General features: G+C 36.9%; 1 protein-coding gene across 4 annotated transcripts in view; it reads right to left on the reverse strand.

The window, feature by feature from the left end:
- The window catches only part of KIAA1715 (KIAA1715 ortholog), a 42,827-nt gene that overhangs the window by 1,958 nt on the left and 26,128 nt on the right, over positions 1-14,741 (reverse strand). For all 4 annotated transcript variants that reach the window (XM_014954630.1, XM_014954632.1, XM_014954631.1 and 1 more), the window contains exons 9-12: positions 12,736-12,945; positions 7,944-8,049; positions 7,193-7,263; positions 5,753-5,923 (exon numbers count right to left, since the gene is read on the reverse strand). In XM_014954630.1, the coding sequence (XP_014810116.1) occupies positions 5,753-5,923; positions 7,193-7,263; positions 7,944-8,049; positions 12,736-12,945 (558 nt within the window). The remainder of the gene's footprint in view (positions 1-5,752; positions 5,924-7,192; positions 7,264-7,943; positions 8,050-12,735; positions 12,946-14,741) is intronic.

The following is a 14,741-nucleotide window of genomic DNA, read 5'->3' on the forward strand; positions in this document are numbered from 1 at the left end:
AAGTACTTATCAGAAATACTACCTCTAAAGTATTAATTCTAGCTTCACAACAGGATTTCAGTAGTGTATGAGAACTAAGAGACAGTCACATTTTGAAGCAAGCATAAGCAATGAAAAACTGAACACAAAGTGTTGCACTGAAATGACACAAAAGTAGTGGAGAATGAGACTACTGGTGGCAGTTTATAGACTAATATTAGTCAATACTATACAGTATTAACACACAGCAAAGGCAAACTTTGCAAAACCGATGCAAAGTTACAGCTCAAAAATGTTAACCTCATCAAATGTTTGTAATTTCATATTTATCAAAACACACTGGGTGTCTGAAAGCAATCAGACTGCTTCAGGCTGATACAGAACTCAAACAGGACTGAAATTTTCAGAGCCACTGCTCTGGCTTCTCAGGTCACACCTGGTAAGAGTAGCTCCTGCACACCCTTGTCCAGCAGACCTGGTACAACTGCCATCTGTCACCAAGAACTTGAGACCTCTCTTCCCACACACAGCTTCATCTAGCTAGTTCCAGGCTCCACTTTAGACTGTCAGTGCAGCCCAGCTTCCCCATTCCTTCTTCTGACTTGATTTTCCATCTTAGCAAGTTTACAGCTGACTTACCTCCTGATTCAGCTTCCTTCCCTGCTTTCTCAATTACAGGCTGTGCCTGTAACACCTGCACTGGCTTCTTGTTCCAAAATTTCTCTGGAACCATCTGTCAGATGGTCAATCCTCCTATTTCTGCCCACACAAATTAATGTTCCCAGTTTCTTTCCAGACTATCCCACTCTCCCTTCTTGCTCTTCAATTTCCATCTTGATCCCATCCCAGCCTGTGCTCAATCTTTATCTCCCAACTGACAGTTTTCTGTTTCATCTCTGCATTTTTTCTTTAGCTTCAAATTCTATGAATAAGTTTATGCCTTTTCCTGCTATAGTCCCTCCACACTTGAGTTACATTCCTTCTTTATTGCTGCTGTTCAGGCTTGAGCCAAAGAAAGCACAGAACGTGAGAAAGACAACTCCATGCCCTCTCAACTCATTTGTAGCACAGCCCAACTATTAGTTATTTACAGAGTTTCAGTTCTGCAGTTCTCAACTGAATGATGCTTAGCACTCTGCAGAAGGGACTTGTTCTTTTTCTAATTGAGGTAAAGAAACTTAATTCAGTCTGATCAGGAGGATGCCGAGAATTTAAGAAGTGTTTGAGGACAGCCCCAGGGATAATCAGCCACTAGTAGAAGCAAGCAGAAGCTTCTAATTAGAAGGAGAAACAAGCACACATTCTACTAAAAGATATGAAGATACTGCTTCTCTAAGAAAAAATTGTCAGGTGTTACATGACTCCTCCCTTCACGTGCTCTTGATTAAACTTGGTGAAACTCTTGAAACTCTCCAAAATATAAAGTTAAACCAAACAAACTTGCATCATAAATTTTGCTCTAATAATTAAATCTGACAGAGTTATTATGAACTTATAAAGAGTAGGCCTTTTAAATGAGTAATCAGGGAAAGTATAGTAAGGGATGCTACTAACTCCAACTATAAACATGAACCAACCTTCATTAAACATATACAGTCATTCCATTTTAAATATACCAATTAATGGAAAACTTGCCTAAAGACAACGTGATTTCAGCATGGCATGATTTAAATTATTGTAGGAGCAGTAGTTAACAACAGAAAGCTTTGAACATGAACTTAAAAAGATGACAAAAGTAGTGTCCTTGATGATTAATACTTAATCCATGACTGACTGTAGCTACGCAGACATGATCTCAACAGCAAACAGCCCTATGCTGGCCTGAGGCAAATTTAAGAGCTTTATCAGTGCAACTTTGAAGAACCTGCTCCTGGCTATGACAATTCCTGACATCCTAGCAAGCAAAACTGAGTTGTGGTAGACTGGAAACATAATACATTTTTAAACAAAAAGAACCTGCTTACAAGTCATTAAACTCAAGGTAAATTGACCCATTTTTGCTTGAGAAATTATTGAATTCTAACCATATTAGCTGAACTAAGGAAAGAGCACAGCAGACAAACTCTGTGCAAAGAAACAATAGCTTACAAAATATAGCAGGTTTGTGCTGTCCTATGGAAGTGGAGCGTATTTGGTAAAAAGACAAACCAAATCTCTGAAACAGAACATGCTTCCAGTCCAGGTTTTTAGGTTGTTTTTTTAAAAAAAAAAATCCTGAACTTAGACCATTCTGACCAGAACAAATACTTATGCTAATTTCTTAGTCCTCTGTCTTCAACCAGTTTTATTCCTAGATAAAGTTTCTGCTCCATCTATAAGATTTGCCCAAAACCAAGCTCTACTTCTGGTAGAACTCCTAAATAAGCACACACTTGAAACAGCTTTATTTCTGGAGGACAGCAGAATTTCTGGAGCTTTATTTCTGGAGGACAGTGAATCCTTCTGTTGAACAAGAAATCAAGTTTCTGCATCTACCTTTTAAATGGAAGTCCTTTGCATACATACCAGCAGTTGCTGTAATCCAAGAGTCCTTAAAAAGTGACAGAGCATTAACTTGTCATGAAATATTTCATCAAGATGGTCAAGGAATGTCATAAAAATCTTGGAGACAACACAGGAAGTTGTCTCCATGAATCACTGACCAGCGTGGCAAAATCTGAAGTTCAAAGGCATCTAACAAGACCTCTGAATATCAGCACCAGATATTCACCACAAAACACTGAAGGAGTCAAATTTTGTCTAAACCTTTGAAAGTTTGCCAAATGCTAAACCTGAATCAGGAACAGCATAACAATACCAAATACAGACAAGGACAAATTAATCAAGAGGGTAAGAGTGGTTCCTGATGGCTTCTTCAGGAACATTATTCTTTTTTTTTTTTTAAGAAAAGTACACAAGAGAACAGACTAGGCTTTGATAAAAAAAAAAAAAAAAAAATCAAGATCAAGCCATTTAAGAAAAAGGCAAGAACTGAACTGAAGTATATTGCTTCATTCTGGTACTAAAGTTTCCCAAGCTACTCTGCTGAACAGGGAAGCATGACGTTTGTGCCAGTAATCTGCATCAGATTGACATCTTATGACTGCATATTTCCAGAGGATTAAAAATTCAAGGTTCAGTGCCAACAGCACTCCCCATAGCTGTTCTTCAGATCTCTTATCCACAGGAGTTGCATGTAACATGCTTGTCACTGCATGAGCACACAGCTGAAAAAAGACTCACTTCATGCTCTACTCATTAGTAAAAGTAGCTGACTGGTAAAAAAATATTTATAGCACTTCTGCATCACATTAGCTTGCAGTTTCTTCAAGCTATACAGCTACAGTTTAAATGAGTTACAGATAAGAGCTGGATCTCCCTGTGCTGTCAACATTGTGGTGAAGTTGGTTTCCTGATGTTAATGTTTGTCTACATCTGTAAGTGAAGATATTCTCTATTCTTGCTATGACAGCAGCTATATTATCCTACTGAAGAAAAGCCTTCCCCAGAGCTATACCTCAATGATAGCTTCATAGCTTAAACTTACAATCAAGGAATAAGTTCATTTACTAATAAAGCCCAACTGCCTGTAAGCAGTTATGTTTCAAATTAGGATTCTGATGGAAAAAGTGATTTACTGAAAATGGTATTTTCTCATTCATAAGAGATTACTTTGTGGCAAGTGGCAGGCAGTTAATGCACAGTGACAAACTGATAGGGTAGTCCTGGCCTCTTCTACATCAAGACAACATTTCTCAGATATTAGTTATGTAAAATATTAACACATACTCTATTTCTAGCTGCTTACTAATTATCAAAAAAAGAATTGTTTATATTACCTTGGAGATGAAATATTTAGAAAACAACAGATATTTAAGCTAGATAAACCCAAAAGTCAATGTACCAGTTACTTATTTCTTTGCCTCTTCTGAAAAAATTCACTATATACCTCCTAGCAGGAAAAGAGAACCAGAGAACAAACTCCAGTGGTTTCCTTTGTCATTGCTTTTAAATAAAGCAGCACATTAATGCAAGACACCAACAACAGGAAATTTTCAGTGTACTTCAGTTGGCAAATTGGTAAAATCACATTTACTGCAATGAAACCATCCTATTTTTATCCTGGAATAGTTGATAAAAATCTGCTTTCAAAAAAGCAGAAGTTATTTTGCAGAATTTGCACTCCTACATCTCAAGCGCATAAAGAAAATATAACATTAATTCTTAAGGTTTTACATTTTTTCAATATCTAAAAACTGACTCAGTAGCTCAGACCCATTAAAGGCATAGTTTGATAAGCATTTCCTTCAATGATAATACCAGCTTAATTAACCTTAATTAGCACCTCCCTCTCCCAAAACCTCTAAGAGCCTGCAGTTCTGGATAATACTCAGAAGCCCTCGAGGTATACACCTCCAAGAGCTGAATATTCATCTTTAAGGGCTTCACCATTTGACTCACACAGCGGAAACTAAGCAGTTTTGAACACCCCAGTAACAAATTATGTCTTTCCCGTAACTAATTTATTTAAAAGTAGCCAAGAAGCTATTAACCTACCCTCCAGTCACTGAAAAGATGATTAGATAATTTGAGGGCAAAGATGACATTTGCGTTGTCTTAGCTTCATGCATCTGACTTCAGTCTAACTTTCATAGAAGTGATAATTCTTTTAATGAAGCAAGAGCACACCACAGGAAAAGAAACCAAGTTTTCCTATAACGCTCCCACACCAAACCACACCCAGAGATGGCTACAACAAGATACAACCGGTCTCATGCAGCCTTCTCATGCCAGAAAGTAAGGGATAATGCTGTTTTGTACTCCTTGCTAAAGATAATCAAGCAGAAACATTCTTTCTGTGACACTGATACTTTCCCACAGTTGACGTGTTTCTAGCCTGAATCTTGGGGCTGTACACGAGTTGATAACTTTCCCCCATGATCCCTGTTTAAACTAACAAAATCCCACCAAGTACTCAACAGCACATCTAACTGGAGATTCTCTGGCTTGAAACTCTAATTTCTAGAGTCTCTTAAAACACTGCATCTTCCTGTTGGCTGTACACCAGATGCCTACTGTATCTGCAGACTATAAAAAGGTCTCAAAAGGAACTACGTTAAATTAAAATTGACAATTTGTCTTTGAACTCCCTGATTTTAAACAAGGCAGTTTTACTAGATTTTCCTGCCCTGAGGAAAACAGCAAGAGGAACAAAGGCAGAAATTCCAACACACCTCAATCAAATGACCTGCTGAACACAATGAAAGTTAACCACTTCAGCACATATTCTCTTCTTAATTTCTGTAATTTATAGTGCTGTGTTTCTGTTTATCAGTAACTTTAGAGTGAAAAAATTTGTTATGCCATCATTTACATGAGACATATTGCCTAATATGAAGAACTGTTAGTGTTCAAGACAGAAGACAATAGTATCAACAAGCTAAGCCAGAGGCAGGGACAAGGAGAACTGAAAACAAATATGAACTGCACCCACTATGAAGTTACAATAGAATAGAACATGCTATTTCAGTTGGAAGGGACTTGAAACAATCATCTAGTCCAGCTGCCTGACCAATTCAGGACTGACCTAAAGTTAAAGCACATTAAGGGCACTGTCCAAAAGCCTCTTAAACACTTAAACATCAATCACTTCTCTAGCAAACTTGTTCCAGTGTTTGAGTTCTTCAGTTGTTCTTATTCTTACAAAAACTCATCTAGACAGAGAGCCAGATGATGGGGAGGGATTTCATTCCACATTACAGAAAAGAACAGATTTCATTAAATTAGCACATACCTTCTGTCTGCTGAGTCTCCTGTGGTTTTCTCTCTCTAGGTTCTAGAGGCTCAGTCTGGGATCGCAATTCTGGAGATTGCCTTTTTTCAAAACTGAAGTCTGGAAGCCGTGGAGCCTGAGGTCTAGTTTTTCTTGCAGGATTCAGGAAAAAGCAGTAGGCACACCTAAATGCTACACAAAAGCACACCCCATAAGTAACCTCACTCATTAATTTCACATTTCGCCTTTATTCCTACACTATATTCTGACTGTCCAAAATATTAAAAAACAGAGAATCAAACAAGTGGCTATTAGTACCTTAGAGTACCTCCAACAAACTTATACAAGCTGTTCCTATAGCTCCATTTTTAACCTCAGCCTGTGTTGGCTTATTAAAAAACACATTTGTTTTCAGCTCTGCTGCACTTGTGAGTACTGCCCACCACTGTGGAAGGTTTGGCCACAATGAGCAAAATAATGCAATTCAGTGCCACAAGATGTTGCCACATGTTTTTCTTGTGTTCTTTCCTATAAAGATTAAGTTGGCAGATTATTTCCTGCCCCTCTTAAGATGCCACTTTCCATATTGTTTGGATAAGGGGATGCTATGGATTGTGCAAGGTATGTCTCGCATTGTTTTTTGAGGAGCATTCTGCTCCAGTGGTGCTTAATTAAGAAAAGACAGTTTTGTTCTGAAGTACTGGATACCACTTAATAGTTAAAAGCGTATTTCCACCCCCTAAGACAAGGGGGAAAGCGGCAATTTCTTGCACAGTTGAATTGTGAACTCACTTGAGCTAAGATGACATATAGACTACATATCTTTGGTTCCACGGGAAACGTTCAGTTTATTCTTACAATGCTGTATATTTACTCATAAAATTAAGCAAAACAAAATGAAATAGATTTGTCTAAGATTTCCTCACTTCTTAAGCATCAGGCTTACACTTGTGGTAGAAGGGAGGCAAAATAAAACATCTGTGTTCAATAAAGAGCTGTGTCTGTCTTAAGTTATTGTCAGCCATAAATTCACATATAGCCCCCTAGGGCTTGTTCCCACTCCTTTTCCGATACCTCCCCAAGATCTTCTTGCCAAAGCAAAATTTTGTTTAAGTTCTGGTAAAAGAGGCACACTTCAACGTCAAGACAGTTTCTCAATATAAAGCCCTTTTGAGAACCATTCATAGCCAGTAGCGATTCTCAGGGATGTATTGGAGGAAGCTTTTTTCTACTGAATAGTTTTCTACACATAAAATCCTTGGCCTGAAGGTTGCAATAAAGTATTTCTTGAAGTCTTGAAGTGAATCTTAAGATACAGAGTAGTAAGTTACCATAAAACTGTTCCCATATGAAGTGGCATTTGTCGGTGTAAGTACTTAACCGCAACCAAAATGAAGTATGATGCATGTTAGTTAAGCAACATAAGCCAACTACTAGAGTCTACCACAGATTAGCTCTTACCTATGTATTCAAATTCCTCCTTCAAAGCCATACCATTGTGAGAAAAGCATTGCTGACATATAAGGGCGTACCTAGAAAAATGAATAATATATAACTACATACCTTTAAGCAATAACACACTGAAGTGAAATGCATTTTACCCTAGATATTGACTAATCGTTTCAATATTTACTCTTAAAAGGTAACTTCCACAAAGAAATTATTATCCCTTAATGCAAACTGAATCTGTCTATTAAGTAGTTTTTAACATGTGTTTAAAAACAGTGAAATATTCTTAGCTACAATTTAATCTTCATGGCTCAACACATTTTTAATATCATCGTCAGAAAGTAACATCCAAATTAAGTTTACCTTTCATTAGAATACAATCAATATGAAAAGTGAGCATTGTTAACATGAAAGTTCTTACATCTGAATAGATCTGAAGGCAATCTGAAAGCACTATAACGGTAATTAAACTGAAATGCTAAGATAATCACTTTTTTTAATTTCAAAATTTAATTTATTCACCCACTTGAGCATAGGTTTTTCTCTTTGTATCACATGACTAATAAAACCCAAAGCAAAGGCTAATTTTGGCAAAATATTACCATTTTTCCTACAGAATTTCAGGTGAAGCACCTGAAAGCACACCTGAGAATGGGCCATTTAATTACAAAAGTTTCAGACAATTTAATTTGCAATTCTTTTAAGCTGATATGTCTGGCTTCCTCTCTCAAGTGTTTAGGTATTTTCTTTAGCAACATTTTACCTGTTCTGAGGACCATCGCCAACCAAATATTCAATAACTCTATCCACAACTCCTCTTTCTCGAGGAAGAATAGGTCTGGCTAAAGGAGGGCCTGGAGGATGAAGACCTAGGAAGACATGAATTATGTCAAAATTATTTTCAGCTATATTATTATATATAACACGATATTTCACTGTGTGTACTAGTGTAATAAAATAATTGCACATACTTAATATACATGGCCGTATTTCTTAGTCCACTAGGAAAGCTGCAAGACTTTTAAACCCACAACAGTTGAAAGTTCCTCTTCTGCTCCTTTAGTTTATAAGCTTAAATCACTCTACTTTTACACCCTGGATATATAATTAAATTTATAACTTTAAAGAACCTAAGGCATCAGCAGTATTTAATGATTACTCATAGAGGCTTTTTAAGCAAAGAAAAACTCCTTGAGTTATCTTCATATACTTTCAATTCTGCATATTCAACACTTCAAGTTTACATCAATAAATCTGGTAAAATCAATTGAAACAGTAGAAGAATTAAAGATGTTACCAAAGAAATACCCAGATCTGTGCTTTGAGATCCTGTGCTAGATCCTGTGTAATTAGTACACCACATGAGCATGCCTTCAGAGTGTGTTCAGTCTACACATTAAGTCTGTCCAGCCATTTGGCACTTGTCAATCCCATGTTTAATGGAAAGTTGGATAGTTCAGATTTGTGCACAAAGAAGCCACTATTAAGATATCATTTTTCATATCCCATATGTTTTTAACAAACTACTATCAGACTAAAACTCCATTAAGAACACGTAACAGCAATAGTTGGTACCACCTTTTTCACCTCTGTTTACATATGGCAGTTAAAGTAGACCAGTACCACAAACTTGTCTTTCCACAAAGTTTTAAGACTTCTGCTCTATTGTACAAGACCACTGCAAGCTGCCAGTTTCCATTTATGTAACTTTGATTCTTACTTCTACCTTCCTTTCTGGCCTTAAAACAAAAGACGCTAGGCATAATGAGCAAAACACAACATGGTAAGAAACTGAGTCATTCAGATGTGGCCATTCATATAATTAAGTATCTGAAATTTCTTCCCAAAGCCGTGCTCCTGGGCAAGAGACTTTTAACACAAGCACAGGAGGTATTTTACACAAGCACACAGGTAACAAAAAGGAAGCTAAAGGGTAAACCAAACTAAACCCACTGCCTCAAGATCCAAAAAGGATTTTAAAAAATTCCAAATAAAAAACAACAAAGACAACAGAGTTTGTTAGCAAGTTGAACTAATTCAGAAGGACATTTACTTGCAAGATACCATGGTAGGGGTTGGAACAACAGGAGTGGACTTCAGGCTTCTCAGAAGATAGGCAGACAATAGAGTTTGTTAGCAAGTTGAACTAATTCAGAAGGACATTTACTTGCAAGATACCATGGTAGGGGTTGGAACAACAGGAGTGGACTTCAGGCTTCTCAGAAGATAGGCTTAGCTTTCTTGCTGCACCTTAGCTGGGAACAGCACCAGGAAATGCACAGTTGACATAACTGATTCTCTTCTGCTTCCAACATAACTGATACTTTTTCATAAACATATGACCAGAAGTAACATTTACCTCTTAAACACAGTATACGCAGGCCAAGACAACATAGCAAATCTTACTATTTGATAAACTAATCCAAGATGGGCTTTAAATTTAAATACAGCATTTAATTTAACAGCCAGTGATTAACATCTCAAGCCTTCTACTTTTTAACTTTCACAGATTAGAGCAACAAAGGAAAAAAGAGTAACTTATGGCAGAATGTGCTACATTGTGGTAAACCTCAAGATGAATGCCATGTACAGCTCACCTCCATCCTCTATGGCAAACATCAGAAACATCGTAGGAATCAAACATTTTCAGCTGTGCACTCTCAAAGCACTACACACAATGAAACTGATCTTGCCATTCAGGTTGCAATATTTCTACCAGCACAGCCTTTCAAAACACCTCCTGTCAATACTGGATAATTGACCTAAACGGACTGTCCTAACCTTTACAAGCACAATAAAGTTTGATCAGAAAATACTGCAATTTACAACTCTTCAATAAGCACCAAAAAAGTTTCATGCACAACTTGAATGTTTTTAAAATAACCCTCATTTTCACAAACAGGAGAACTGATTCAGGAGATACCAATCAGTGAATGCATTCCCAAGCTATCCCTGTATTCTGCCAACAAGCAGGAACCCACACTAAAAACTCTCACACTAGCAAGGCAGAAAACAATTCAGTCCAACATAAACTGGACTTAATGCTTCGTTTTATAGATTCTGAAAAAGCTATCTAGAGAAGAATTGAGGTAAAATACACTTCCTAAAGCTTCACAAAAACCTGAAAGACTCAATTCATCCATTAGAAGAGTGAATGGACAATGTCCAACATAGGTGTGAAGTAAAGATCTGAAGCATTGACATAATCTGCAATAAAATTAAAACTCTAGAATAATTTTGTGAATACCTGGCTAACATTCAAACATGTATTTAGCCCTATATTCAAAAGATCAAGTTTTCATATGACCTGTATGTCACCAATATACTAAAAGTTTCTAGAAGTTAATGAACAAGGCAAAAATTAAATAAAGTTACCTAGAATGAAACATCACAGCACGGTCTAAGAACAACTTCAATTACCTACTAATAACTCAACCCAACCATCTTAGTTCTCATGCTGTTATGGACACCAGTAATTAATATAAACATCAAAAGCAATCATTGTAGAAAGACTGGTCATTTCTGCAAAACTTGGCAAACTCTCAACTACCTGCTGGTTATTAATTTTCAAACATATGGGAGCTCTGTGGTAATGCATGTTAAATTGATTCTCCTCTACAAAATATAACGAAAATGAATTATTAATCTTCTCTAAAGTAGAGATAATTAAGGCTATTCCTATTTGTTGCAAGCCAGGCATAAAACTTAGATGCAATGATATTATTCTTATAGATACTGAATTTACATACTTTTCACTACAGCTACATGTCTGAGATTTTATATGCCTGGAAGGTTTGGGGAAACTCAAAAGAAATCAGGGCTTCCATGTTAACTGACAATTGCAATGGCTTCCATTGCTACCTACAACAAAGTAGCACGTTTGGTCAAAATACCAGTTATTAGCAAAATAAAAAAATATACATGCCTATAAAACATTATCACAAAAATTACATTAAATATTTTAACTATCAGGGTTGGCAACTGTTCTTTCAAACAAGCTTATAAATTTTTTTTCCTTTCTTCCTCTAAACCATTTCTGCAGTAAAGGCTGAATTTCATCCAGCTTATTCAGTTTGCCCAAATCTTCCTCTAAGAAAAAAAACTACTATATAGCTGATACTATTTTATTATATAGGCAGCTTCTTTGACAAAAGGAGTATGCGATTTTAAACTCATTACAGAATTTTCAGTAAGCAGATTTCCATAAACATGGTTTGTAACCAAATGACCAGTTTCCTGGTGCAAGGAGCTGACTTCTGGTACTTGAAGATAATCAAGACTTACTAATGGCATGCCTTTGCAGTTCAGTTCAGAGATAAAAATAAATTTAGCAGTTTCATAATACAGGTAAACCATTAACAACAAAAAAAAGGCTTAATGAACTCTGCAGAGAAGTGAGAGATCACAACTTTTCATAACCAGTATACTAAGCAATACAAACTGGCATTTTAACAATCAGCTGCCCAAGATCATTCATTAAAAGACTAGGCGTCAGTGTGTTATGTATAATCCTACTTTGAGATTGTATCGTGGAAGTTTGTAATCAGGGGTATACAGTTTATAAGAGTTAAGTAACAAAGTTAAAAATAAGTAACACGGGGCAGAGAAAAGTCTTCTTGATCACTATATAAAGAGCAAAGAACTACTCCGCACTACAGTGATGCCCAGAAGATTCTTGGCAAGTTGCACCCCTTCTATTTTCAAGACAGCATTTCATCTCCTTTCTTGCCTTGTGATCCAGTTTTCCAAACGTGCTGCAACAAACAAGAGGCCTGGCACTAACCCATACACAGATTTACCATCCATGAGGAGAATGAGGACCAGCGTCTCCCCCCAAAAGCTCTTAAGTTTTGCTATCCCTCCTATAGAATTTAGTTCATATTCCATTTAATAACATCCAACTCATCTGAACACCAAGCTAGAAATCAAGGGAAAAAAATTTCAGGATATGAAACCAATTTTTAAGGAGCATACATTTCTACCAGATTTCAATCTGTTGCTAGACTTCTGACTCTCGTACCAAAATAACAATTCAATTTTAGAATTCAGCTACCACATAGATGGCTTTTCTGGTGCATTTGGTATTGTACACTTTAATCTATGAGTATAGATTGCACGACTGTACCTCCTAGAGTAAAAATTTAAATAAATGTCAAGATGCATGTTAAAAAATATGTGCAGGGTTTAGTGAGAAACATGAATGTATTCTGAAAGTGTTCTCCTCTGTACCTGATTTATATAAGTGTAGAGCTCTTCTAAACTAAGAACATAAAAAGGTATGCTATATTGTTGACTACAGAATACTGCAAAGTTTTATTGCCATTTAAACAAAGAAGCCATAACAGTTAAATGAGCTCAGGCAATAGGTTTCAGCATCAAAAGGTGCCAGCTGTAAAGAGTTATGGCTAATTGAATATGGAACTCCTGCTTAATCAGATAACTGCTCTGCTATTTCCAAATGAAATGCCATTTCCATACTGTCTGAAAATGGCCTATTTTATTGGTAACCAGAGAAAACAATATAAACTGTAAATAACATTAAGTGCTCTGTTTACCCATTCCAGGCACTGAAGTAGCAGGGGATCCAGGGCGTCTTGGTGACTGCAAGGATGGCACAGCAGTTCTTTCTGGGGGTCCGCTCAGAGCTGATGTGTCTCTCTGCAGATTAGGAGATGCTGGAACCAGTGATTTTGGAGAGCCTTGTTTAGGAGCTGCAGGCTGGGGTGTAGAAGCATTTCTTTGAGCTGTGGTCCTCTGACGAATTTCTGACAAGAACATGTGCATACTGAATTTAACATCTAGCATCATAAGCAAGAGACTACTAAGAGTACATTCACACCATTATTCCAATCAGCAAATTACAGAGTCAAACAAAACCAGAAAGGTCTCTAACTAAAGATCATTAGCTGCCTGGCTGACCACACCATAGAAATAAAATACAGTATTCTGTGTGGGGTTTAATAGCAATAATTTTAAACTGTTAAATACTTTGGGTAAAATTCTTCTAGAAGAAAATTAGAATCATCAGGTAAGTATCTGCTGTTCTCTAAGGCAGCATGTTACAGATAGGAACAGCTAGTTTCACTAAATGTGGTTAACAGTGACAGCTTAATCTCTAAAAGGTACACCCCAAGAATGCCTACAACGTACGGCTATCACACCCTACATAGTTAGTGTCCAGCATTCATATTAGTTTGAACAAGCTTGCTTGTCTTCCTTCACAAGAAATGGAATTTAACATTGGAATTGGACTTTAAATTCATCTCCTCGAGTTTCAAGATTAGAGAGATTTTTATCTGCTGACTTTGTGTGTCAGGCTGGAAGACATTAAACCTTTAGCAGGCAGGTTACAGGTCCACTGGCCACCAGCCACGGGGAGATGGCTGTGCTGAAGTCTGAAGGAACGACCCCTGTCCTCGGAAGTACAACACTACCACACTAAGCTTCTGTACAGGCCGGAGGAGACAGGGAGTGTGTGACAGCAGCTTACAGAAGCTAAGAAGGAGTTGCTATCACTAGAGTACTAGGTCAAACATAAAAGTTCTGCTGGAAAATCGCCAATATCTCATGCCACGAGATTGCAACACACATGGGCACATGTCCTTGCTTACTTGTCGATACATATAAATAGGATTAACATACACAAGAAGAAAGAATAAAAGACCCTGCGGTACCATAAGTTAGAAGACCACAACTGCACAAAGTCTTATTAAAAATCCACCTAGTTCAGTTTCCTGCAGAACAGAACAAATTACTAGCTTTCCCCTGACACACCTTCATGTGCATGACTGCATTACTTCCCACAACTTTATCCTCCAAGCTACCTCACCCAATGAGTATGAAGATTTTGTATTTTAACTTGGTTTTAACAAGTAAAGTTTGTCCCCTCTAAACCTTTAAGAATCTGGAAACCTGGATAAATTGATGAGGTAGTTGCAGAGATTCCTTTAAGGTTTCCTGGGTGACTTGTTTCTATTTTTGAAAAATGCTCCTGTGTTAAAAGTTTTATTTTAATGAAGAATTCATTTATGAACTTCATCATTGACATTTCTTTGAGAGGTTTTTGTGAAAGACATTAGTAGTAACCTTTCAAGTCTAAATACACTAGAATAATTGCATTATCCTTTCCGTGCCATCTGACCAACAGGCACGATTCATCTACAAACGATATATTGCTTTTGCCCCACAATTTATTTATCCATATGTTCATGTTACAGAGTCTGCTCATGTACTAGTTCCAAAAAAAAAAAAAAAAAAAAAAAAGAAAAAAACCCCTTCAGATGAAATAACTTTTGTCTTTACATGAAGTTTTGTACTGCAAAATGAATACAATTATTTTCTATCTTAGAGAAAACACCCAGAACTCTTAAGCAGCATTTCAGATGGCATTAAAAATGTGCCTTTTAAAAGAGGTATCAATGTAGAAAACAGTTTAAAAGTATTTGAAATCAACATCCAAATCTCTCTTCGTTCTGTAATCTGACCCTAGAACTCAGCTGGAAATGACGCTGCCTTTGCCCAAAACTGGTCAAAGGTGGATAATGAAGAGATTCATTCTTCC

The sequence above is a fragment of the Calidris pugnax genome, unplaced genomic scaffold, assembly GCF_001431845.1.
Source record: "Calidris pugnax isolate Ruff unplaced genomic scaffold, ASM143184v1 scaffold103, whole genome shotgun sequence".
Lineage (NCBI taxonomy): Eukaryota > Metazoa > Chordata > Aves > Charadriiformes > Scolopacidae > Calidris > Calidris pugnax.